The sequence below is a fragment of the Drosophila gunungcola genome (genome assembly GCF_025200985.1).
Source record: "Drosophila gunungcola strain Sukarami chromosome 3L unlocalized genomic scaffold, Dgunungcola_SK_2 000009F, whole genome shotgun sequence".
NCBI lineage: Eukaryota > Metazoa > Arthropoda > Insecta > Diptera > Drosophilidae > Drosophila > Drosophila gunungcola.
This window is the reverse complement of record NW_026453181.1, coordinates 2,237,753-2,265,574: the sequence shown is the minus strand read 5'-3', so window position 1 is coordinate 2,265,574 and position 27,822 is coordinate 2,237,753. Positions and strand designations below refer to the sequence as shown.

The window sequence follows — 27,822 nt, the reverse complement described above, 5'->3', positions numbered from 1 at the left end:
GTAGTACTTTTTGGAGTTTTTCTATGACAACTATTTGATACAGTTTTCCGACGTTAGTCCTTTAATTAAGAAATTTTTTTGCTAAAATCAAGAAAACAATTCCGGCTCCCTTGAGTCTTGTGTTATTTAACACGTTCTATATTCAATTCTTTTTTGCTTCTGCATTCTATGTACTCATCGCTATAAGTCCATAAGTATTTCAAGGACGTTATGTGCAATCTTTCAGTTAAAGAACCATCTTTGAAGTTTGTCAGAATGGTCTGAGCTGAGCTGGCTGAGAGCATTATCGTGTTTATATATAATCAAGTGCCCATGTTCCCATATGTACATACGTTTCTTTAACGTTCGAAGCCAAAGGTTTTAGCTCATAACTGACAGTGAAGAGCAGAGAAATCCAGCAAGAGTTTCTAGGAAAAATAGCAACCAGAAGAGGAAATGCGAAAAAGAAAAGTTGAAAGCTAACGGCAGTATATTACAACGAAGTGGGCGAGTTATATGAGGAGAGCATTAGTCAAGAAAATCCCATTAATCAATCCTTCAGCAATATCAAACAAACCGGAAAATTTCAATTTCATATTTATCTACTCGAGTGTCCTGAGGGTTGGAACCCAGCTCATTGATGCGCCGATGATGTGTTGCATTTGCCACATGCAGCACCTTTTTTTGGACCCGATTGCGGCTGCCTTTGAGTTAGAGAAACCAGCCACCCCCCGTTTAAGTTTTCCTTTTTTTGGGGTATTTTCGCTGGGATTTTTCGCTTATTTTCAATTTATAAGGGGTGTGGGCTTGGCTGTTTGTCGCTTTGATTGCAGTTTACATAGGTGTCAATTAGCAACGGTGCGGTTGGCTGCATTTCAATGGAATTATCGTTGATGTTTTCGCAGTTGTCGCCCTTAAATTCCCGGCGTTGTGCAACACACTTGGTTGACACTCGAGGGTATCAATGGAGGATTAGTGAGCACACTTTAGAGCTCCGAATATGACGCCCAAATTACTAGCTTATGTTGTCGCATTTGGGTGAAAATAGTTGTTTATTTTATTATTCGAAATCCTCTCTAATTAGTAGAGGAAATACATCAATGGGAGTTCGTGTGACAAATTTTAATCAAAAATTTTCATTTTACAAGCACGCTATTTAGTTCTTTAATAATAGGATACGTTAAAGGAAAATTGTATATATATGTAACAAACAACCTTAAAGGGAAGTTTTAATAATGGCTCAGTTCTCGGTAAGCAACCATAGTTGTGAGCAACCCCAACCCCTACGATTAATACCCCAAAATATTAGTTTTCTTTTTATTTTTCTCTTTGGTATGAACTCAAGCCAATAATTAGTATTAATTTGTAGTATGGAGCTTTCAACTGAACTTATTTTAATTGAAGTTTAACAGAAACAAATATGTAAAAAATTGTACTTAACTCATAATCATAACTAGCCTTTTTTAATCAGTTTTTCAAAAGATAATTTATTCGCTAGTTTTTCCAAACCAAAACCTTCTAACAATTGAAACTAAGGTCGTGTTTTTCCAACAGCTGTACAATATGTGTGCTACATTCCCTAAAAAATCAGCAGCCAAATTGGCGACAGGCAGAGCAATGAAAGTGATGAATAACTCAGAGTAATGTTACGAAATCAATAAAAATCCTTTTACCAGATCTAGGACACACCGCACACAAGCACATTAGGTACTCTGGCTGTCAGTGTGCGTTAAAGACTTGGACAACATTTTTCTTTGACCGAGCAGCACATTTTTATTATCCCAAACTAATTTGAGGGTTGGTCCTTGATTTCGCCGCTTCTCTGTCGCACTCTGCAGCCCTCTCCCTTTCTCTAGGGTCGTTGCCATGTTTTGATGTCATTCGCTACACGTGCTTAATTTCATTTAATTTATTTAATACTTGAAAAATAAGTTTTTTGTTTACTTTTGTATTGAGCAACCCCTCGTCGACGGCTCTTCCCGGTTCGAGTTCCCCGACATTGGGTACTCTCTCCCTGTTTTACCAACTATTTAACGGCACTTGGGCGTGTACAAATGCCAATGAATTCGCATTTCGCCATTCGCCACGCTGCGTAACGAAAAACGTAAAAATTCTGGGAGTGGAATGGAATTCAAAAGGCGAAATCGAAATGCGGACTGCGGACTGCAAGACAAATCGACCGCTGGGGAATTGTGAGGTTTGCCGGAGAATGCCTCGTCTGCATATTCATGATATCGAGCCTCCTCTGCATATTTATGTGCTTGTAGAAGGCTGCCTAATATTAACTAGAAATTTGCAGAAACAGCATCAAACAGTTAAAATAAAACTTTCATTAGCATCAGCAGCTGCCGCTATTATGGACTGGTATTTATGTCTTGACTTATGTCTCCTGACATTTTCTTTTTTAAAGAAATTTACTTTATAGGTGAACGGTTCAAATTTTATTTCCATTAATTGGGCTTATAAAGATTAAGCGAGTAAACTAAGTTTCGGTTTGATTTTTAAAGAAACAAAAGTGACACTCTATTCAATAACTTTATTTTGTAGTGACTCATTTTGTTTCTTATTTAAACTATTAAACTTAGCTGTGAGGTGAATCAACACGATATAAATTATGCCTTTTTCAATCTTTGTATTCTAAAAAATATTGCACTAGCTTAAGAATCCACTTGGAACATAAAGCGATTAAAACTCAACAAGAGCCCCGAATATTAGATAAATGTAACTCAGCTAACCAATTCCAAAACAAATATTCCCCTAAATATTTAACGAACAAACAGTCGGACAGAAAGATGAAAAGACAGACGGACAGAAAGACGGACACAGGATACGACGATCCTAATTAAAAATATATATACTTTTACCCGTTAGATACTTTTTAACGAATCCAATTCAATACCCTTTTAGTCAATAAGTAATGGGTAAAATAAATATTTTAGCATGGATTAGCGTTGAATTCTGTTGTATTGAACAATTTTTGGTCTAACCTTGTCGTTGAATTCATGAAGAGCCTTTTATAAATAATTTTTGATTGTTTTGTTGAATAATTTATGTAGGGCTTTACATAGTTAAAACTAAACAAATGTCATTGTGATCCATACTGGTTCTTGTTGTTTTAAATAATTCACGATTTGTTTCAATGTTCAAAACAAAAACAAATAAAAAGTTTTGTAAAATGGTTCTTTGACGCCATTTTGACCTTTTACTGTCACATGGAGGTACTACCATACTTAAAAGTAAAAAATAAAGTGCTGATGGATTGTTTTGGAAGCTTATTAGTCAGTTTTGACTGTACCCATGGGTTCTCCCCTTACTCGTATTATGTCATTTTTTCTTTCGGATAATTCGACTTTATCTGCTTTGGACACATTGTGATGCAGGGCAGAACTAGTTAACTGGCTGATTAGCGGAGCTGCCACCACTCTGACGCACATTGTTAGTTAGTGCAGTTTCCATGGTTTTCCCCTAAGAATCTCCATTTGCCACCTGCCATTCAACTTCCCAATAAAAGAGATGGGTGCGCAGAGATTGGAGAACTTTTGACTATCCTGACTGCTATTCACCCGCAAAGCGTTTTACAAAAATTATTTTTCGCGGAGGTTGCAAGTGGTTGGCTGTCGGAAATTGGAAGGTCAGGTCGTCATCTGGGGTTGTAACCGGGTTTCTTGTTTCAGGTTGAATTTGGGTAAAATTATTCAAGCAATGTTCATCGATAGCTTCTCTGATAAGTCTACTCCAAGTCATCTATAAAGGTCATACCCAAGGCTTCTGATAAGCGGATTGTTAACATCGATGGGAGGGAATGCTAAAATGTTGCACCATGACCTACATGGGCATATTTAATGCCAACTCATGGCTTCCAACCTAAACCGCACTTGTGCCCGGCATCTCATCCTGTTTCATTTCCCCTTTGGTGGTTGGTCCACTCTAATGGTATGTAAGTGTATTTGGCTAAGCGGATTAACAGCGGGCAAATGTGTGGCGGCACTCGCAATAATTTGCTATGGGTATGCTAAATTTTAATTTGTATACAATGGAACGGGAACGGAAATGGAATGAAAAAAGTTTTTTTTTAAAACCGGGTCGACTAAACGGACAATAAAATCACATATTCCTAAAATGAAAGCAAAATTTTTGATAAATTAAGAAAATATAGAAGACGTGATTTTTAAGACCTTTTTAAAACCAAAATATTTTTTTAATAGTACACAATTGACTATGATAGTGTTGTTGTACCTTGTAGATGCTGTTGCAGCTAAAGAACATTCTTTATATGAAATACAAAACAAACATATGTTTTTTTTAAGTATAGAACTTATTTATTCTTTTATTAAATACACCTAATACATTTTTAAGGAACCATATTTTGTGTGCTTGTTTTTATTTTTTGAATTTGTAATTTGAAGGAAAATTTATTTATTATTAACAATATAATATGTTTAGTGGAAGGTATTTTGCAAATCTGTGGAGAAGCCTTATCAGTAAATATGATTTAAAAAGAGCTTGAAACCTTTTTGTTTTTTTTCTGTGAGTGTAAAGTGGCAGGGAGCGAGAGCAGTGAAACAGCGGTTCCTTTTCCCGCAAATGTTCAAGGTAGCCAAGCAACAAAACCCATTATTTTTCGCAGGGCAGCTCCCTTAGCCACAGTCCCTTGGTAATTGGGAAGATGAGCGGTCTGGGTCCGGCAGCCTGTTGGCTGGCCCACAAGCGCATCGAGTCCTGGTCGCGAATGGCCAAGGAGCGAGTGGGAGCGGTGCGGCGCGTTACCCTCGATCGGAATTCGGCGGATGAGGGGTCGCCGAGTGGGAGTGGTGGCTCCACCGCTGCTGGGGGAAACGGGGCGTCGGTGGTGCACATCCTGCCCACTGGGGAGGGCTCCACGACCCCACCACCGCAGCCCATGACCCCGCCGCCATCGGCTTCATCGGTCACCTCGACCACCAGCGGAATAGGCAGCGTTTCGGCCGGTAGTGTCAGCGACAGCTGTGATTTGCCCACGGACTCGGAGGTTCTTATTATTATTGGGGGTTACTTTCATGTGTTCACTTATTAATACTTCAATTCTAATCGAAATCCCCAGGAGGTGGCCATTGCCAAGGAGTGCCAGCCCATCCAGCCGGCCAGCCAGTTGCACGGCATGCACGGCGGCATGGGCCTCAACCATCACCACATGGGCACGGTTTCGGCCACCGGAACGGACATCCTGCGCGGACCCGCCGAAGTGTTCCACAGTCCGCTGCACTTGCACCACCAGAGCCGCTCCTTCCCGCCGCGCCTCCAGCGCACGCCGTCCATCTCCAGCCAGAGCAGCGTGGACAGCGCCCCATCCAGGCATTCGGTTAGTGAAATAAAAACTGTTGTATATATTATATTTTAAAAATTACACTCTTAAAAATTCTTCATAAAATTATTTTAGTTAAAATATTGTTCTCAAATATAGAATTGGTAACTTTAAAATCAAATCACCGTTAAATCAAGAAAAAATTTAATTTTTTTCTATAAGTTTCTCTTAAACTGTAAACTCACTAATAAATATACTTTTCATAGCCGTTAAAAGGCTATATTGTATTTGTTAGAAGTTATAGGTGATAGGTAAACCGTACAAATATAATAATTCTTTATTTTTCATTTTGGCCACGTCCACAACTCGCGGAACTCTGTAGAGACATTTAGTAGAGTCCAGTGGTTAAATTTTTCAGATCGAACAATTTTTTTATTTTTTTTAATATGCGATCATGAATGTTTTCCACATCAGATAACGCTTTCGACTTGGTGGATTGCTGGCGCCATCTGCCGGAGGAATACTTGCTTTAGAATTGGTTAAGAGAGTAAACAGTATCTTTTATTCATACCTATTTTTCTTTTTTATATTTCCGTATTGGAACTTATTTTTTTTAACTCAAATTCGAAGTTAAATGGAAATTTAATCTGTTTGGTGGTAAAAATTCAAATAATCCTTAAAAACGAAATTGAAATACCAGATTTGTTAAAAGTAAGAAATTACAAGATATGTTCTACTGTTTTGAACTATATTATCAAGGAAAACAAATTTGCTTTGTTTATTTTTAGAAAGAAAATACCCCGATTTAAATATAACTAAATCTGAAGGTTAATAAGTTTGATATTTTGTTTATCTTCAAGCTAAATGTATGCCCTTTTAAGATTCTATTTGAAAGAGCCCTTTTAACTCTATTTGCTATTGTCACAGGGTCATCGCGGCTCCTCACCACAGATAAGGACCTTTGGACCGGACGGACGCAGCTCTCTTCCGAGTGAGCCGGCCTTTCCGCACCATTTGGCCAGATCGCCCAGTCCCATGCGGACCATTTCCTTAGATGCCCGTTGCGGCAGCCCCGCCCACTCGGTGGATCCGGGTGACCTCAGGACGCCCAGTCCTTCGCAGAGCAGCCTGGCATCCTTGGCCGGGGGATCTGGAATGGGGGGCGGTAGCTCGGGCAAAAGCGTGGCCGGCGGGCGGTGCCTGTCGCCGCTGCTGATACCGCCACGATCGCAGCCCGGCGTAGATCCCGCTATGGGTCCCGCCTCCCCATTGGGCGCCCTCCAACCGGATTTATACCGATTGCCGGACGGACCCGTTTATCTAACAGCTCCGGAATCCAGCCACGCCGTGGGTCGACTACACCTGCGCGTGAAGTACGACTATCACCTGTTCGATCTGACGGTGCATCTGATTGAAGGTAATGTACGCCATATTTCTTGATTGTTTGCAGATTTTTTGTATCATAAAATGTAGTATAACATTTAGTTTAAAAAAATATAGCCGGAATAACCCGGAATAATTTTGACACATATTTAACAAACAAAAATGTATTTTGGTTTTGTTGTGGTACTGTTGTTATTAATTTGGTATAGTAAAAATTAAACATTACTTAAAGCAAACAATAAACAGCTTAAAGTAATTATTAACATATTACATTGGATAACCCAATAATTAAATTAAAAATTAAATTTGTTTTCCATACGTAAAAATAAAAATGAAAGTATAACACACTTTGATTTAAACACAACAACCCTCGGGGCTAAATTAGTACCGAAAATATTTAATTCAAAGTGAAAATATTTGGATTTACCATGATTTTTCTATGGGTGTATAATATCGCCTTTGCGAAGACGCAGATCTAACGCCGTCCAATGATTTTGGATTCGATTGCTAAGTGGCTTAAAATATAAAACCCTAAGTTTAAAGTAATCGGCAAATGTCATTAGCTTCGCTTCGATAGTAGTGGACACATTCTGATAGTATCGAAAAAATTCTAATTTCTTCTGTTTATTACTATATATACATATGAAAAAAAGCAGAAGACTGTTATTTTTAAGGGGCTATTGGGATTTTTCTTTATAAATGCCACAAGTAAAAATGAATTTTACACTTGTCCACAAAGTGCATAAAAACCAGCCAAATGCGAATGAAAATAGTGTACAAATTCTAATAGACTTAATAAGAAATGTCACATTTAACGATTGTTTTAGGTATATAGGGTGGCTTGATTTGTTTTAAAAGACAACTACTGTATTGTTTTGCTTATTAACTCGTTATTTAAAAATTGTACTAAAGTCGAGTATTTCCACTGACCCCATTTTAATCACTCCATCTTAGCTCACAATCTCAGTCCCATTGAGGAGGGTGGCTTTCGAGATCCTTACGTCCGGCTAATGCTGCAGCCGGAAGTCGACAGCCGGAAGCGACAGACGCACATCCACCGGGGTGAATCGAACCCCTACTTTGACCAACACTTTAAGTTCCCGGTTTCCCGCGACCAGCTCCAAGGAAAAGAGCTGATCCTCCAGGTGCTCGACTACGATCGCTATTCGCACAACGATATCATCGGAGAGGTTCGCATCTCAGTGGATGGTCTGGATCTTTCCAAGTCAGTGGAGGTTAGTAGTTGTTTATAAGAAGCTATTGGACAGACTGTAAAATAATGCATTTACAGATCTGGGGAGACTTGCTGCGTACCAAGAAACCAAAGGAAGATCGACCGGAGCTGCTTTGCTCCCTCAACTATTTACCACAAGCTGAGCGATTGACGGTTGTCATAATGAAGGCTAGAAATTTGGACACTCTTCAAGAACCATACGTCAAGGTGGGTACCGAAATGTCATGTCCTCTAACAATGCTTATCTTGAAAATAATATTAATCAATTTCATAAATTCTGTAATAATTGAATTTTCATACTTGTATTTTTTTGTTTTTTTGCTTCAATTTTGTGAGGCACTATTGAGTTTGCAATGTCGAGTTTCTTGTTTTTAATCTATCCATTTAACATACTATGGAGAAAGTAATAATTATTGGGAAACGTTTTTCGGAACTGAAAAATAATGTCATGCGTGATAAAAAAAAAATATATTTTAAATTTAAAGCCGCGAAAAAAATTATTAATACATTAAATTTGGAACTTTTACAATTTTTGGTAAGAGTAATGTATTACATACAATTTTCTAAAACATATTGAACTTGTTAACTTTACTAAAATTGAAATTTATTGCAAATTGCTGCAGCACAAATATATTCACAAGTTGAAAGGATTTTTTGAAAATACAACCCTTTGCTTTCTATAAAGATATTTTTGTTAATGAACACTTTTTATGCGTCATGAAAAAATATATTTTAAGTTTTAAGCTGCAAAAAATACATTAAATTTTTTAAATTTTAAAATTTTTGGTATGAGTAGTATATTACATACAATTTATCTTAAACATCTAAAACTTATTAAATAATATTTTTACATTTTAAAGGGAATTTTTGAAAACACAACCCTTTGCTTCCTATAAAGATATTTTTGTTAATGAACTCTAAATATCCTTTGATTTTGTTCTAGATTTACCTGATTCAAAACGGTAAACGTATTAAGAAAAAGAAGACTAGCATCACGAAGTCCGACGATCCCACCAATCCCATTTGGAACGAGGCTTTCACGTTTAATTTGCAATCAAATTATCTACACAATGCAGCCATCGAGGTAACCTTTAGCCTTTAGCTTTTGGCCGGACTGGGCCATAAACCGTTGGCCTCCGCCGTTTTTAACAGCTCGGCTGCTAATTCCGCGCAATAGCCCCGGTTTAATGCCCGTCCCTGTTTTAATTGAAATCCCCTGCCGCTCAACCTACATTTTTTGTATGTAATATCTCCGCAGATCTATGTGGTGGGTGCCGGCAGCGAGGCCACGGAAATCGGGTGCTGCGGATTGGGTCCCCAGGAGAGTGGAACCGGGTGCCAACACTGGCACGACATGATTAACAATGCCCGCAAGCCCACGGCCATGTGGCACTACATCCGCTAGGCCGGATACGTTAGCTATGATTTTCAAAAAAAAAAAACATCCAATTGCTCCCACATTGCGTCTATATAGGTGTACTACTACTACTTTAACCGTGTCTGTGTGAATTTTCCAATTGCATTTTTGGCGGCCGACCGTCCGAAGCTTATAATGTTCTACGAAATCAAAATCTCATTTATATATAATATATACGAATGAATGTACACGCTGCAGCTAACTAGCCCTTCAAGAAGCTCAATCAAAAGTTCCTACGCAACTACAAAAACTTCGAAAAAATGCCCACGAAAATGGTTCGTGTTTCTGTGGGTAATTGGTTTAACGGTTCGCTATTTTGTTGTTGCTGTGCATTTTGTGCAATCTCTCGAGAAAAATAACACACACACACACAAACAGTCGGGAAAAACCGGGAAGGGTACAAGTACAATAGGAAATCGGTAATCGCACATCAAACTGTCAGCCAGACTTGTTGACATTTCCATCGACTTCAGCAGACACTTGAGGAGCCTGCCGCCTCCTTTTGCTCCCCAAGGAGGGCATTCAAGTGTGCGTTTCTTAAATAATTATGAATATACCGCACCGGGAATAATAATTCGTATAGGTGAATGGTCGTCAATCATGCAGGGGAGCTCTAACCCGAACCCGAACCCGAACCCAAACCCAAACTTCCCCTTTTGTGCCACCGACAGTTGACAAATTGCCATCGTCCTGTTGTCCTTTTGCCATTCGATCCTGTGTGCGTTTGTCGTCAACTGTTTGACAGTTTCGCCCGCAGAAAAAGAGCGAGAAGTGGCGAGAACTTATGCTAATTGTTAAGTTAAATACATAAATTCCTTCCAGCCGAGTACGTCTATCAAGAAAACAGCAAAGAGCATTTCTCGAGCACCTATTTAACCTATTTTATATGTACTTACAACGAGTATTGCGGGGCATTTGAATAATAAGAATATTTGAATAGGGAGAGGGGCAAATCGAAGAGGGCTTGCCGATTTCTTTCACATAACTCTATGAGCGTAATTTTGCTGTTGTCGCATGAAATTCGGGAAGTCAGACCTTCAAATGTGTGTAAAATATGCTACTTAATCCCAATACATATATTGCAGATTACTTAAACTGAATGTGTGTAATTTAAACTTAAACAAAGACTTGAGAAATACATAGCACTGCACGTGTTAACTAGACAAACAAAATACATACTCTAAGGAGCCAGCATATAAATATATATATTATACACTATACTTATACTTATACAAGTTTTTCTAAATGAATCCTTCTACACAATTGTTTCAATTTGTCCTATGCCAGACGAAATTCAAGAACAACATTGCTGACATTACGAAAATATACCAAAACAACAGAACAACAGGTTAAATGCTGAAATACCTCCGATTTAATCAAAACATTCTTACTTTACGACTAAACGAAGATCTTGAAATAAGCACTTGGAATGCAAATAAACGAAAAAACCAGAAAAGCAAGTGAAATGTACAAAACTGCATATACAAATATATTTCCTACAAATAGTGTTTATTTATTGTAGCCTAAAGGGAACACTGTTAAAAACTAAACCTAAAACACATACAAACTACATAACAACCTATATTCATATGAATGAAAATGTATATGTAAACTTAAATGTATGTGAACTTAAATTATTCGGTAAATAAATAACTAAACACAAAGGATGGAAACCTTTTCTTGTTATTCTATTATTATGTTAGACAAAAGAGCTGTAGATCTTAAATAAACATACATATTTATTATTATTCCTCATTCTTAGTTTTCAAATTTTGAGCCATTGATAATCAAGCAGTCAATAAACTGCTTGCAAAACTCTTTGTAAAGCAGTCGATTCTAGTTGGCAACGCGAGAGTGAAATGGCCAGGTTTGAGGCTCCGCTGAATATTAGCAAAGACAAATTTAATGGTATTTTTTGTAGCCAAAATATATATTTTTTTATTGTGTATATTATTTTTGTATATATTATTTTTAAAAAATAATTTTTTATTTTTAACATTTTAATTACTTTTACTTAAATTTTTACATTTAACACGGTTACATATTATTTTTTTAAGCACACATATGTTATCCAAACGAGGACCAACAAAAATTAAATTTAACTTAATCTAATGCTGACCGAAGCTTACTTGTACTTCGGAGATCGTTTATGTTATGATATGTATGATGTTATGATGTAAGCAATCTACATTAACTTTAAAATTAATTTTAACATTTTCTTAAAAATACTTTGTGAAATTGTTTAATACCTTGATTTTTTAAACATTATCTCTTATAGTAATATAAGTTTTCGTTAAATGAGACCACTTACATATTAAATTGTTTAAAATAATGGTTTGTTTTCTAAACGGTACTATCATTACAGTTTGAGACTTAGTGCCCTCTTTTGTACCTATATTGTCACGTCCGACATCCTTTATAACCTTAACCTTTTAAATTCCAAAATATAAATGAAATAATTTTATTTTTGCCTTAAGTTTATTTAAGAAGTAAATTTATTCCCGTTTCCTTAATATTTTTATTTTGATTGTTAAGTTTAACATAAATTCTCTCAGTATACTTGACAGAGTCGCTTATAACACAATGTACGTTCTCATCGGTGCTCACACTGTTTCCAACTGTCGGATCGAGCGGACGTAAAAGATGTCGCGCGTCAGGTCTTTTGATCGCGAACCAAAGAAAATAAACTCAATGAAAACGAAAGTGTTTATTCTGTCACTAATTTAATTGACAATCTGCTTAAATAAAGTGAATTACATATTTAAGAAAATCAAAACCAATGTGTGAAACTTTACGTCAAAGCTCAGTGAACCCGGTAAACAAATCAAACGACAAGTGATTATGGGATGCATTTGGGCGCAGTGTGTGTGTGTGTGTGTGGATATTGGGATGAATGTGTTTGTGTAGGTCCTTCTGCGGCTCCTTTTGCATCCCTTTTACAAAGTGAAGCTATTTTCTGTGTGATGCATATTGTTCTCCCATTGCAATCAAAACACAGTTGAAGCCACAATCATGCATGTACAGTGGAGATTCTCTCTTGTATTATGAAGCTTTAAATAACTATTTTATATAAGAAACAAATGGAAAATTAAAAGATTTGTTAATAAGTAATGTTATTTAAATTAACTTTTCACAAGATATTGTTGTTTTTAGAGATGTTTTTTAAAACCGAATAATTACCAATTGGTTTATAATTTAATATGAAAATTGATTAAAATGGTATGATCTGTGATTTTTATATTATGTTTAAAGTAACCTCTATTTCAAGTTATTGAATATTTAGTCTATTTAAATTTTATCAGCTCCTTTTAAGGAGAGTTCTTTTTAACGTTAAATTTCTGTAAGTAAACCTATTATGCAAAAAATTGACCTGAGGAAGTAAGACTGTAATGCTAAAGACAAAGGCTTCTTCTTCTCCACTCAACCTCAAGCTGCATATGAGTTAATATTTGTCTAGTTTTTGAACATGCCGCCTTTTGTCTCAGCCTTTGTGTTTTTCCTACTCGTGTTAGTCTGACGTTGACGCTGAAGTTGACAAACCAACCAGGTCCTGGTCCACTTTGGGTGACGGCGTCTTTGAGGGTGAGGCCAAGGGGAGGCGCGGGCCATAGGGGCATCCACATCACAGCAAATAGCTCTACTTTCCACTCTCGCTGAAAGTGCTATCCTTTTGCTATCCTACAGCTGCTGCACTGGCTGTGGGTGCGCGGGTGTGCGAGGACGACTCCTGGCGCTGTAAAATATGCAATTAGAAAGACATCAAAGCACAGTCACCGCTCAACTCAACGCTGATAGCCCAGCACCAGCCACCGCCCACCGCCCTCAGCCCGCCACTTACTTTCCCGACCCCCTTCCTGTGCCACTCCCCCTTTCTCTGTCGCCTGCTTGCTTTGCTATGCGCTTTGACACAAGCACAGACGCACACTCAAACAATTGTCTAGCTTTTTGGGACTTTAAAATATTAATTTAAATATAATATATTTTAACATCGAAGAGAATAATTGGGGAGTTCTGAATCTTCGTATTTAAATCGTTAACTAGATAAAAGCATTTAGTGAAAATACCTCCAATTCTTAACTCCGTTTTTAGAAAGTTAAAAAAGACTAAGGATTCAATTAATTCATAATAAAAAGCGAAAGTGGAGTTTATATTTTAAAATTATAAATTTCTTTCACTTAATCTTGTGTGTTATTTTTCTTAAAATCCGTAAAAAACTCTTCAAAACTACTTCCTTTTTCAATTATTCTTTGTAGGTAAACTACAAATTTGTCAAATTTAATAATTTTATTTAAACACCGTCCACTCTTTTTGCTATTAAGAAATGAAGTATTCAATATATTTTAAATTAGGTTTACCTTTTCCGAGTGCAAAGTGCAAGGACACTTGGCGAAAAAAATGAGAAAGGGTGGAAAAGAAGGCTCTTGAGTACCCAACCCGAAACGAGTCTCATCATTAGTGCGTCCCCCATCGTTTGTGTCACTTTGTCGGCCGCTACGACTGGAGCTTTTTGATATTATTTATTTATATTTTTCACTTTTAATAAAATGCCGTCGCCGTTGCCGCCTGCCATTGCCTTCGCTACTTTGCCTTTGTGGCAAAGGAGGAGCACGCGGTGCAGAGTTTGGAACGCTTTGCCAAACTGGCGGCCAAGCGAGGTCAATTGGCTTAATTACTGTGTGACATCGTGTGGACAAGTGGCAAAGGCGGAGGCGTCTTCCGAATGCTTCCACACTCGCCACTGCGTAAACAGTCTTACATTTATTTATGTATATTTCAACAGATAGCTCAACTCCCTATCAATAGAGTCCCTTGTGCGGCAGACCATTAAATTTAATCGTTTTTCATTTTTTGTCTGTGTTTTTTTCAATCACTATCTAGTAACGAGCATCGCAGCCCCACTGTCTAAAAACATTTACACTAAACGAAATATGTAATTTTTTCATTAATTTTTCCTGTTGAAAAAATGTTTTCATTAGTTTGATCTTTCAAAAAATAAGCCTTAGAGCTTTTTTATTTATCACTTGTGAAAATAAACTTAAGAATCTAATAGGAACTTTAATCTTACTTTAATTTCCTTATTTCGAAAAAAACAACTAATAACTATCTAACACTTTAATTAATTAAATTAATTTGGCATAAGGCAAGGTAAATAATGGATAATTTTGCTCCTGATTGGATTCTTCTGCTTTTGAATTAACCCTAGGACATCAATATTTTTTTTCTGTGCAGGAAAAATCATTTTATATATAGTGTAAAGTGGTGCGTACGCGAACGCTTATCGAACGGATGCCCATTGGCCATGTAGATGAACCCAGACCAAGTGAAACTTTTGACTTGTGACACACTCATTTCCTTTGGCCGCAACGTCTTATCAGTGTGCACAAAATGCACTCGACATATTCAGAATAAAGTACAAGAAGACCAGTGCATAAATCAGTGAGCAAAAACCCAGTCAAAACAACGATAAAAATGCGCCCGAGTGGCTGTGGAATTCTGCTGCTCCTTCTGCCCCTTGGTGTGGTGAGTGCCGTCCGCCAGTTGGAGGAAAACCAGAGCACCAAGAACGGTCACCTGCATTCCGGGGAGCGACAGGTGCGACGACGTAACAACAAGAGCAATGCCTCCGCGGATCATCATCGTCACTTGGTCGGGGGACCCAAGAAAAACAGTCGAAGGCCATCTTCCGTCAGCCTGGAGTCGGATGACTACGACTGGCTGGATGCGGATACCAGTGAGGCGATCGATAGCTCCGAAACCACTGCTGCGGAATCTGTGAAATCGTCCGGAGAATCACATGGTGAGTTGATAAGGGACTTGAACCCAGTGACATTTTGCTTGCACATCAAAAGCACCCGCTATCAGTTCGAACGCAGTAAACTCATGAGTGACAAATGGCTATAGAGGGTTATTCAAAATATTTCAAAATTTTCGAAACAATTTTCAAAAAAAAAAAATGCAATAAAAAATAGTGTAACATACACTGTGTTACAAGAAAAATGTACAGTTCAGTGCTAAATTTAAAACCGTTAAAAAATTATAAACATTGAAGAAATGCAATGCTATTATAAGGCAACTTTATAATAAGTCAAAATCTCACTTTTTTTACTTTGAGGTAAATTTTTCAAATCGTTCACGTGGTAAAAATTTCGGAATCTATGCACCGCAACTTTAAAAAAATAGTAATTTTCTTTAGTAATATAAAACATTTCGTAATTTCTAATATAAAAATAAGATGATGCTAAATGAAAGTACATCAAAAGAAGCTAAATTAAAGTATCAATATCTACCTGAAGTTAGGAAAATAAGTCTTTACCGCAAAAGTGATTTAAATCGGAATTGGCCGTAAAGGTGATAAATATCAAGATATCCATTTATTTAGGTAAAAAGTACTTTCTAACATTAAATATTTAGAGATGAAAAAAATATGCATACAAAAACAAAAATAATAAAAACTTGATAATGTTTTGGGTTGAGGACTATGCACAAAACAAATGTGCATATCTAAGCCACATCCACTTGAAATTCCATGTTTTTCGATTTTATTGCTATTTTCGCAAACTGGTTCATTCATTTATTTTAGCGTTGTCACTTTCATTCGCTCCTCTTTCGCCGGCCCGCATTTTTAGGGCTGGTCAGTTCGGCGGAGATAGAGCAATCGACAAATATAAACTTTTTACGGCCCCTCCCACTTTGATTTGCATGCAAATGGAACCACACTCCGCATCCAGCCACTTAATCAAAAGCAATAATTTTCTTTTGAGCGCGAACGAAATGTTTTAATTGAAAGTGCTGATGATGATGATGATGACAATGCCACTGTTTTCAGATATGTAGGGTCTATCTGTATCCGCGTGAGTGCGTGTTTGTGCTCGAATCTAAATTGAAACTGTGTTAAAAATTAGTTTAAATTGCTGCAAAGCTGGGTTGCCTGATGGCGCCAGCATATACATATGTAGGAGCTCAAGATACTCTTCAGCTTGGTTGTTTTTCCACCGCCTGCATCGCCTGTTTTATTAACTCGCAGCTCGAGTGAATTATGGTTGGGGATGGGGGTGTCAGTGTATGATAAATGTGTTAGATTTCCAATGAAATTTTATGGCCTGCTCGTATATGTCGCCGCCTTGAGCTTAACTGATTGTGGCTCTTTTTGCAAAAGGAAATTCCTCGAGTTGGCTGCGTGACGTTGTGCATCCGAAATGATTTGATTGTGCGGCATTTGAAGTGTTTTGCATACAAATAGCCACCGCAAGTGGCGTTGATTTTCCTTCGATGCGCTGCGGCCGTAAAAAAGCTATTAAACAATCATTTTTGTTGCACACACGTTAATCAAACGGGTGGTCGGATGTGTCCACTTCTTTTGATCCGAGTTATCTCTGCGAATGCCGGAGAACTTGGCGACAAATCAGCTGTGACACTTGACATGCGGCAGCGAATCGGAGACTGCCATTGAGTGGATTTCTTTATTTATAGAAGCCACCCCATTCCACAGATTTTATGTGCACAGGAAAAGTATAGCACACAGAGAAATTTTTCAAATTTAACCCGGGATAATTATATATATAATACTAGTTAGTTATCCACCTAATTCTGAGATTCTGCTTATCTTCTTTAAATATCTAATTTCTCAAATTATCATTTCAACAATCTCCAGTTTTTTTTTGCATTTTTCATCGTTTTTTATAAAATGTAATAGTTACAGGAACATATAATACATGTTTACATACAAACATGACTATTGAAAGAACAGAATATATGTAATCTATTTTATTTTCATAAATAAATATGTAATATTTATCGCTTATTTAATTACAACTAGCTGATATTTTTCTGTGTGGTGCGTTGACAGGCAACGTAGATCATTGGCCAGAGTAAAAAAGAACCAGCAGCATTAGAAGACTGCGCAACTTTGCAACTAAAACTGAAACTAAGATACATAACAAAAATAGCACTCAACGACACACAATACGCAGAGTAGCAAACACAAATGAAAACATTAACAGTTTTAAAAATAAATGCCATATAAAAACTGAATCAGAATCAGAATCAGGGGAGAATCTAATGGGGTAAATAAATGACAACGCCAGGCAAATCAAAAAGGCATTTTCCAAGCGATTTGTCACAGTTTCGCATTTGCACATTTGATTCCCTCCCCAAAATCAATGTTCATAGGCCGCGGCCAAATTTATTTCGGTGGACTTCAAAGTAAATTTCTGCTAAAATTAGTCACTCAACCCGACTGTCCGGACTCGCTTGGTCGAAATGAAATGGCTGGGCCAAAAATACGTGAGTTTCCGAACAAGAAATGGGGAAATCTTAGCAGCTTTCACTCCTCCCCGTCCATAGTTCTTGCCCTCCTTTTGGCAATTGCACACTTAATTAATGGGCACTGCTTTTGATCTTCTGTGAAGTTCAGTAGCCCCCCAATTCCTGCCGCTAGTGACAAAAACTGAAAAACTGAAAAACTGAAATTTTTCACGCACTCAGCGAAACTCTTTGAACCCGCCCTTTACGCCCAGCCAACTGTCACACGTCCGCGTCCACGTCCACGTCCCCGGATCCGGAGTTTTGAGTCCGGAGATCGGGGACATGTGTCGCAGATGTCTGACATGGGAAGCGCTTTCAACCAGTGATGCGTGGTGTGACGTGATCACAGGAAAGTGATCAAGTCTTAAGGGTTCTTCAATTTTATATTCAAGTATTCGCATCACGATTGCCAGATCTCTTCGAACAAACTCATATTCATCTGGTTGGGATAAGCAGCAGCCTATCTTGTTGTTCAATCTGAGTTGGGATAAGCAGCAGCCTATCTTGTTGTTCAATCTGTAAGGCCATCAGAATGATATCAACAATAGGTAGGTCGTACAAGTTGTAATTGACAGGTAATAGATCTTAAATATCGTATATATTTTGAGAAATCAATATGGTTGAGTTTTATTTTAGTTAATATAACAAAAAAAAACAAATATTTTACTTGAGAATATTTTAAACTAACATTATTTAAAGCGACCAATCCAAATTAATTACATTAAGATATAGCGGTCCATAATTGAATTTTCATAAGTACAAAAAACCATTTATTAAAAAGTACTGTTTATGTAACCTATGTTGGAAAATATTTTGTTCATAAATATTGAACAGAGACTTTTGTCACTAACGATTTTTATTAAAAATATTTCCAAGGAAAATTTAAAAGTTGTCTAAAATGTAAAAAGCCACTAATTCCAGCCATTTTTAATCGTTTAATAATCATGCCATAAGGGCATTTGGCTTATAACTTTTAAAATATTACCCATCATATCACGTTGTCATCTCTGATCCTCAACTCGAACATCTCACCATGCTCCCCCATTTCTTTTCGCAAGAAAAGTTCAACACCCAATGAGCAATGTTCCAAATGAACCGCAGCCAGAAAAAAAGGGGGGAAAAAGAAAAACAAGCGGTAAGTGCTTAATAAGTAATCAGTCACCAGAAGTTCGCGTAGATAAGCAGGATACCATACCAGCCACCTAATTAGTGCGAAAAGTGAAACCCCGCCCCCATAAAGTCGCAGTGTGATTTGTGTCAGAGGAGGAAGTGTATCTTGGAACTGATTCAAAACCAACATGTGGCGATCATGATCACGATCATGACCACGATCGGGAATCGGGCATCAAGTAAATCCTACGCAGCTTGCTCCCTTAACGATCCTCTGGCAGATCGCTTGCTGTTTCCCGTGGCATTTATTTTGAATTTAATTTACTGAGTGGTGTCAAAATGCGTGAGCCAAGCCATTAAACCCTGATATGCTGCACTTTGCTTACTTAACTTCTTGTTTTCCCCTCGCAACATGCTTATTTTTTGTTTGTTTGCTTCTCTTGCAGATATCTTCACATGTTGCAATCAGGTCTTCGGCTCTTGTCGCACAGCATGCGAAAACGTAAGTATCGAGATCGGGGAGAAGGGGTCATTGTGGGTTGAATTGATCATATATCAAAAATGCGTATGAACGGCACAGCCAGGGGCATGCAAATAAAGTTTACAAAATATTTACTTATTTATTTAGCTTCTCTAAAGGATATTTTTATTATAAAGCTATATAAATAAATAATAAATAAATTAAGTCTTATATACATTGGTCAAAATCGGAAATAAACATCAATTCATAGAAATAAATGTTATATATATACGTCTTCTAGAATATATTAATATATTAAAAAGAACATACATACAAATCTACAACTATCTATCTCCAAAGGATATTTTTTTTATAAAGCTATATTAATAAATAAATAAATAAAGTCTTAATAACATGGATCAAAATCGAATACATATAACATAAATTCATAGAAATAAATGTTATGTATATATGTTATGTATTAATATATTAAAAAAGAACATACATACAAAACTACAACTATGTTCAAAATATTGATGGCTTAACCAAGAATTTAATAGACAGTTAAACATGTTTCCTTTTTGTTAGTTTGCGTACGGCCTCCGCATAAATTTGATATCCAAATATTTTCACTCATAACTATTTTACCCAAATGCGGTGTGTGAGGCGGGCGCCTAGGACGGAGTCAAAACTCGAAGGGAAATGATGTGTCTGTCATAAATATTAAACGCCAGCCACAGGCCAGCGGCCATAAGTATGAACACCTCGGACAGCAGATCAGATACAGATTGAACAAGCCGATAAGGTGGAAAAACTACTGATCGCGCCACAATGCATTTCCTGGTATTTTTATGTGCCCATGAATCCTCTTTCCCTCTTTATGAATAGTGTGCGAGAGGAGCATACTAAGCGATATAAATTTAGAATTCAATAAACGTTGATCCGTCAGACTGTCACACGCAGAAAGTTCATTGAAAATTATTATGACAGGTTTTAATGATCGTTCGATTTCGGTTGAACTTTGAATAACCATGCTCACATCCGCTGGCTGCCGATTGTAGAGCCTTGTGCCAAAAAGGATAGAAAAATCCGCACAAATTGCATTGTTAATTAGCATAAACTGCGAAACAGGTAATTGCAACTCAAAGACCGAACCCAGACTACACACTCAGACACGTACACACAAAAAACTGATACAGTGATAAATAAAACATAAGTGTCACCTAAGATCGGGCTTATATTTACCTTTAATCTAAGGATAAAATTATTAAAATGCCCTTTTATAAGTAAAAATATTTTTTAAATGTTTTTTTTATCCACCATAAATGTTCTCTTGCAACATCTCTACTTATATCATATTTATTAAATCCATATTTAATATTTACTTCATAATACTTGTATAATGTGCTAAAAATATATATAAAATTGTATTAAATTTATTTTACGACATATTAAGTTAGTATTTAACTTTTACAAGTCATTGAAATGATATTTTATTGGTGATCACATTTTTTCCGTCTGCAGATTGAGAGCCAGACCAACCAGTTTGCCACTCAAAGTCATTCATAAAAGCCGAGCCGGCTGAAAATCAATTTGTTGTCTTTGAGAGTGAGTGTCGTGTGTGCAGTTGACGGTAGTCTGCGCCCAGCACCGATTTAGTTGGAAGGCAATGCCGGCAATCAAATCACTGACATCATTTAACTTTGTAATCATAACCATTTTCCACCCCAAAACCAATTAGTTTTCCCAGCCGAAAGTGGGCTGTGGCTTTGCCAATCTTTTCATTTAGAAATGCAAATGAAGGCATTAAATCTTTTGGCCAAATTGAAACTGACAAACAGGATAATGGGACCGGTTCGGTTCCCATAGGCGTTCCCCAAATCCACTTTTCAATTGCTTTTCTCTCTCGTGCGAAAGATTAGAGAGCAAGATCTTACAAGTGGGTGTCGGGAAATAGGAGACGGAGACCCCTTGATATCCGACTCGCCACTCACAAATAGTTCTGTTCGGTGCCCTGAATGTGTGAAAAGTCGAACCCGAGACGAGAATCTACGCGCATTTTATTATTGACAAAATGCTCTTTTGTGGCTGAGGTCTGATAATTGCAACGGACTACTCTGTGGGCTCTATCAGATGGGATTTCATGCCCAGGTGGGCAGGTTGTCCTCGGTGGGATGCCATGTAGCTATCCGAGTGTGTGGGAGTGCGAGACATGGCCACGGACACTTCATTAACAAAACTGCAACAGACATGCTCGTGGCTCTTGCCTCAAAGAGGGGAAACAACACAGGAACTCACATGGAAGAAGTGCGTACCATTCAGGGGCGTAGTTGACAAAAGGTACCATACAATTTGTAACACAAACTTGTAATTACAACGATGAGCGGCTATTCCATTTAAATTTACCCATTTTCAATTTAAGACACCCACCCAAAGGGGATGTTTTATAAAGATTAAATGGGTGTGTCAATAAAATGTTGAAAGGAAAAACTACCAGTCGAGTTTCACCAACTGAAAAATACATTTTTTTTTATAATAATAAGGATATGCTTATACATACAAGTATTTACCATAAATGAGTTTTCATTAATTTTTTCTTACCACCAAACCACCTCACAAAATCAGACCCCCTTAATTCCACAGCATCTACATCCCTGTTTATGTTAATTTGTATTTATGGGAATGCCACCAGGCTCAAGATCCAGACAAGTTCCGAGGACAAGCACACGAAGTATCTTGAATAGACATCGCTTTACTCAGATTACTGTGGCAGATACGTGAGTCTCAGACTGGAATGAGCCACAAAATTGGTTATTGAAGTTCCCTGGGCCAGTTCTTTATCAATAGAAAGAGAAGGAGCAGCAAATGTTATTTATGATGGTGTCAGGAAGAGAACAGCATTCTGAAATGTAACATAATACGCCAAAAAATACAACATCAAGAGCAGGACCAAACTGCAACCTGCATGTCTTGAACCCTGTCTCCATTCGCAACCTCGACCCTGATTATATCCCCATGTCCTCAGCAAATGATATGTTTGTCTTAGCTAAGTCTTAGTTTTCAAGAAATTAAGAGAAGTGTGTTTTCATTGACGTTTAGAAAAATATTATTTTATAAATTTATTTTTATAAATTTGTAAATAATAGTTTACGTTAGGTGATAGTTACTAAAGCCATTCACTCAAGTAGAGATAAGATAAAAATCCCCTATAACTTAGTTCTCAGTGAAAATTGCATCTTATTTGAAGATTTTTTTTAAGATTAGGTTTGATTATTCTTTTTGCAAGTCCAAAATTTCACAAAATTGTTTAGGTATATCCAGTTACTATTGTTTTTCTCGAGTGCTTAAGCTGTGAGACTGCGCACAGAGCACTTGAAAGCCAACAGGTTGCGGGTCAGGAGCGGGTTAAGCGCTTGCCCGATGATTAAGTTTGATTGCGATTAATAACTTGTTGTATATTGCAATTTATGCATATTTTTTCCAGTTATCTCTGGTAGAGTTTGCCACTGGCGCTGGCAACGATAATCGCGAGGAACTGCGCAAATATTGTCAACTGCACCAGGTGGAATTCTGGACCTGCGTCAACCAGACTTACGATGGTGAGTTGGGAATGGGGAATTGGAAATCGAAGTCGTCAAATCCATTCAACCACATCCATTCTCATTCGCAGCGGTCACCCGCGGAGCGGACTGGTCGGGCAGGCGTTGCTGCCAATTTGGAGTCCTGCCACATTGCCGCAACGTCTGCGCCACATCGAATCGCTCGCCGGTGCAAAATTGTCGCCGCAGCGACGAACAAACGCTCTACGACTGCCTGGAGCGCCAAGAGGCAGCGGACCAGTGCTGCGGCCAAGCCCGCACCTCCGAGTGTCTGGAGGTGAGAAGAGCCATAACCCGTTGTAATGAGAATGTATATAGACATTTTAAAAATTGTTATTAAATTTAAATTAAAAAGTCAAGTCACAATGTCTTAAACCTGCACTAACATGCAAAAAGGTACTTGTACCATCTAAATTCAAAACCCTAAGCCAGGACAATCAACTTCCACTAAAACTTCACTTTGTAATAAAATAATAGTAATTAACTAATGTTCACCAAAACTCAAAAATTATTATTATATTATATATTGTTTATTTAGTGACTTAAGTGAAGTTTTGCTCAGACTTGAGGTCAATTTTAGCGATAACCACAACGTTTTTAATTTTTCATCACACATTGCCCTCCCTACAACGATAGTTTCGTTTGCCGTAACTCAAACTTAACAGCATAGGTTCTTAGACATCTATAGATTGTTAAAAGTATTTTAAAAAACCCACTGATTTCATAGTTTTGTTTTTATTTCACACATAAAGTGTTCAAGTTCTTAAAAATTACTATGGTACTTTTGGCACCTACAAAACGTTAAATAGAAAAGCAAACTGGCTGCTAGTATTTGTAGATATGTATGCTAATTAGTTATATTGACATATTGCACTATTTTTCATGATAGACTTATTTGACACATGATTATTTTTGGAAGGCAAATGAAACTGAAAGCTATCAAAATTTCAAGTTTTTAAGGTTTTCTAAAAGGCATTAAAAAAAGGGGAAACTAATTGGTAAATACTTTTCTGACCAATTGATTTAGTTAGGGTAAACTTTTTTTAAATTATTAAAATATTTTGACACGTAAATGTTAACTATTAAAAAATATATTCTAGGCCTGTCGAGCCGTTTTTGAACCTGCGAATGACAACCATGACCATGTGGACATCAACGGAGCCTGTGGAGATCGCAATTCCGATGTGATTCAGTGCATAAACAACAACACGGACATGACTCCACTGGCGAATGCGGAGCAATGTAAGAAAGCCAAGCATTTTCCGTAGTAAAGTGCTTTTAAAATATGTTTCCGTAGATATCCCCTGCTGCGAGTACAGCAACAAGGAGCATTGTCGGCATACCTGCCGGAAAATCCTTCACCAGAATGCAACTTTAATGGAACGGAAGTGAGGTGATCTTCTCGCGCCTAGAGGCAGCAGGATGTGGCTCTCCCTTGCCCCAACTTCCCTTTTGGCAGTGCTTCCTCACGGTGACGGGAAAACTATATGTTCCGGGAGGATCGGGAGGACCGGGGGGATCCCTGTCCCAAGGCCACTTTTCTGGCAAAGGAGGATCGCTGGGGGAACCCAACCATCTGGGAATGGATGCGGCCAAAAGACAGTGCTGCGACCAAGCTGGCAGCCACAAGTGCCGAAGACTGTGCAACCAGATCTTTGCCAGCAACTGGTGGGATGCACGATCTAGTTTCGAAAACGAGTGCATGGATCAGCCAGGAGAAAGGGAACTGCGACGGTGCATAGAAAGTGTGGATGCACCCTGCGAGCTGGGCTGTCAGGGTCTAAGTTTCTGCTCCAACTTTAATAATCGACCCACGGAGCTATTCCGCAGCTGTACGCCAGAGCATGATGCAGCTGCTCGAGAGGACTTGCAGCTGCTGCAGCAGAGGGGAACCGTAAGGGTGCTGGGCCAGGAGCTCTTCATCAAGAACACCAGTCGGTGTGCTCCGGAAAAGTGGCAGGCGTTGGTGTGCGCCCTGCAATTGAAGCCCTGTACGCGAGTGGGTCTCTTCAATGGCATTTGCAGTGAGGATTGCCACGAGCTCCTGGACGAGTGTCTGGACTGGACGCGGCAGCACCAGCGACCGAAGGACATATGCTCTGGGCTAAAGGAAAAGGACGAGGATGCTCCTCTGCCATGTATTTCCCTAGGGAGCTATCTGAATCCCGGGACTGCCAATCCAGAGGAGTCCCAAGGAATCACCTCGCCCTGCTCCAAGAAACCCTGCAATGGCAGCGAGGTTTGCATCCTGCAGCGTGGAGGCAATCAAGGCTACTCCTGCATTCCAGGCTGCAATTTGGGACAGGACTCCAAGCTGTTTGTGCCCTTTGGGTCGTATGTGCGACTGGGAAAGAGCAATCTCCACAGGAAGGTGGAAGTGGGTCAGCTTCCTCTGGCCGAGCACATAGTCTGCTCGTGTGGATTGCAGGGACGCCTGGAGCAGTGTCAGCCCCTGCCCAGCTACATGCATGCGAACTGCATCCTTCCCGGAGCCAGGAGCTACCCGCATGGCTCCTCTTTCTACCTGGAATGTAACCTTTGCAGTTGCTTCGCCGGGGAGATCACTTGCACCAAGCAGCAGTGTCGCCTGCCGGGATTCGCGGACTCTGGATACACCAGTCTCCCCTGCAACTGTCCGGCACACTACGTTCCCGTTTGCGGCTCCAACGGGAATACCTATCCCTCGGCCTGCGTGGCCAAGTGCCATTTGCCGGAGGGCGACTACGTCTACGGCGCCTGCAATGCCCGGAACGCTTGCCAGGCAGCTCCCCCGAATAGTTGCCCCCTTGGAACGCAGTGTCTGGACAACAGGAAGGTGTGCCTGGCCAGCATGCAGCGGCCCTGTCTGCAATATGTGTGTGGTACGTAGTAGGGGACTTCTTTATTTTTTTTTTATTAAAACAAAAATTAAAGGAAGCTTAGGTTGAGATCATAATTTGTAATAGAGTTGGGTTGCTCACTAATAAGTGAACAATTGATCATTTTTGCTCACTTGTTCAGTTGCTCAGTTGTTCAGTTACCCACTTTTCCAGTTTTTCAATTACTCACTTGTTCAGTTGCTCAGTTATTGAGTTAAGCAGTTGCTAAGAGGGATGTTAACAAAAACGTAGGCCAAATAAGATAAAATCGAAACAAATTGTCAGCAAGTGAAACTTGTAAGCCAACAAATATAAAATAATAGAAAATCATTTCTGCTAAAATATTAAAAGATTCTTTAATCTTCACACAAAAATTCCAAAAATTATTTGATCAAAATAATAGACTTCTTACTACACCGGTTACTCGTAGAGTACAGGGGTATATTGTATTCACAGAAAAGTATGTAACATTTCATAGAGTAAATATATTTTTGATCAGGATAAGAAACTGAGGCGATCTAGTCATGTCCGTCTGTCTGTCCGTCTCAGAAACAATGAAAGCCAGAGATTTGTGATTTAATATAAAATTATAGTTTATTTCATTCTAACGCCACAAATCGAGAAAGTTTGTCATGTCACTCTGAGAAGCAATAGACAATAACGTGAATGACTCGATATTCATACAATTTTCCAAAGCGAACCATTATTTTAGTTAAAATAAATGTTTGGCAGATGGCGCCACCAAAATACCGATTGCTTGCCCCTAGCCTGTAGTAGTGACCCTGCAGTTTAGCAGATGGCGCCACCTAAAACCCGATTATATTCCAAAATTTATAAGCTGAGTAATGGGTATTTAATAGTATAGGATTTTTTGATCATATTTAAATTTTATTCATGGATATTACATTTCTTTAAACTTTAATGCATTATTATAGGGCAATTGGGAGCTCCACAGAAAAATAGAGGCATAAACAAGAATGATTGTCCAGCATTAGTATCTTACTAATGGTTTCTTTATTGCAGTGAACGCCACCGCTTCGAACTGTTCTTCGTTTCACCAGGGTGAGGTATGTGATATCCAAGGACGCACTCATCCCAATGCCTGTGCCCTGCTGAAGGCCAATCCTCAGGGCCAAGTGGCCTATTGGTCAGCGTGTCAATCGAATCGCTATGCAGCCTCGCCTTCACCAGTCTGTGGAATCAATGGAGTGACCTACAAGAGTAGTTATGCGGCCAGGGCTGAATACGTGATGGTCGATTATATAGGTCGATGTCGGGAGGTGGGATTGCTAGCCAGCGATATGGGTCGACGCTGTCGAACTGTCCAGTGTCCGGCTCCCGCATCCAAGCACTGTCGCTTGATAGTCCCGCCAGGAGCATGTTGCCCCTTGTGCGCTGGTGGCGCCTTCAGGATCATTTACTCCAGGAAGCAGTTCGATCGGGCCATGTACGGACTGAGGGCTCAGGGCAGCTCCCTTTTGACCCTGCATGGGGTGCTTCAACAACTCGATGGACTGGTACAGGTCAGCGAATGCCAGCTGACCGGATTCCTCACCATGGAAGTTGGCATCTTTGTGGCCGTAGTGCCCTCTAGTAGGATCAAGAGACCCACTCGCCTTCAATTGGAGGCCTGCACCCGCGAGGCAGAAAAGATATCCTCCCTGATCAACGCCCAATCACCGAGGATCACCACCAATCTGGCCCTTTCCTGTTTGACGGTGTCACATCTACTAGAACCCACACCAAATGGAGCAAAATCTTATGGTTCCCACACCACTTGGATACTCCCCCTACTTCTGTTAGCTTTTAGGTTAATTATAGTTTAAGTTAGCCCTAGGAGGAGTGTGTATCATCTGACTCAATCAAGTGAATTCTTGGTGCCAATTAATCTGTTAGTCTAAGGAGATGGAAAGTGCCTTCAACTGTTAGGAATTGACCCTCTTTACCATGTGATATTAGCTAATTACTCGTTAAGCTTTTAGTGACAGATCCCAAATGAGATATGTCTTTTGATAGTTATTAATAAGTTTATGCCAGGGACCGTCAGCCAATAATACTTTGGGTTTTTAGTTAAAGTCGACTACGTTAAATCTGTTTTGAAACTATTTTTAAACGCATACTTTTCAAGACATTTTTAGTTATAAATTATAGTTTTAATAGGGTGTATTCTATCATAATGTAATTCAAAAATTTAATC

The 27,822-nt window shown here is 38.7% G+C and overlaps 2 protein-coding genes across 5 annotated transcripts in view; both read left to right on the top strand.

The window, feature by feature from the left end:
* The window catches only part of LOC128259700 (synaptotagmin-5), a 61,040-nt gene extending 50,081 nt beyond the window's left edge, over window positions 1–10,959 (top strand). For 2 of the 4 annotated variants that reach the window (XM_052992245.1, XM_052992243.1), the window contains exons 2-8: window positions 4,607–4,987; window positions 5,060–5,317; window positions 6,188–6,677; window positions 7,598–7,878; window positions 7,935–8,084; window positions 8,821–8,961; window positions 9,136–10,959. In XM_052992245.1, coding sequence (XP_052848205.1) covers window positions 4,646–4,987; window positions 5,060–5,317; window positions 6,188–6,677; window positions 7,598–7,878; window positions 7,935–8,084; window positions 8,821–8,961; window positions 9,136–9,282 — 1,809 coding nt within the window. In that variant the 5' untranslated portion in view covers window positions 4,607–4,645 and the 3' untranslated portion in view covers window positions 9,283–10,959. The remainder of the gene's footprint in view (window positions 1–4,606; window positions 4,988–5,059; window positions 5,318–6,187; window positions 6,678–7,597; window positions 7,879–7,934; window positions 8,085–8,820; window positions 8,962–9,135) is intronic. The other 2 variants (XM_052992246.1, XM_052992247.1) reach the window with 2 other exon arrangements.
* A 945-nt stretch (window positions 10,960–11,904) lies between these two features.
* LOC128259717 (reversion-inducing cysteine-rich protein with Kazal motifs) lies at window positions 11,905–27,797 on the top strand. The gene is given in 9 exon segments (XM_052992267.1): window positions 11,905–12,109; window positions 14,524–15,091; window positions 19,155–19,210; window positions 22,653–22,767; window positions 22,839–23,044; window positions 23,868–24,009; window positions 24,065–24,153; window positions 24,155–25,628; window positions 26,649–27,797. Coding segments are annotated over 8 exon segments (3,213 nt in total). The 5' UTR covers window positions 11,905–12,109; window positions 14,524–14,763; the 3' UTR covers window positions 27,452–27,797.
* The last annotated feature ends 25 nt before the right edge of the window (window positions 27,798–27,822 follow it).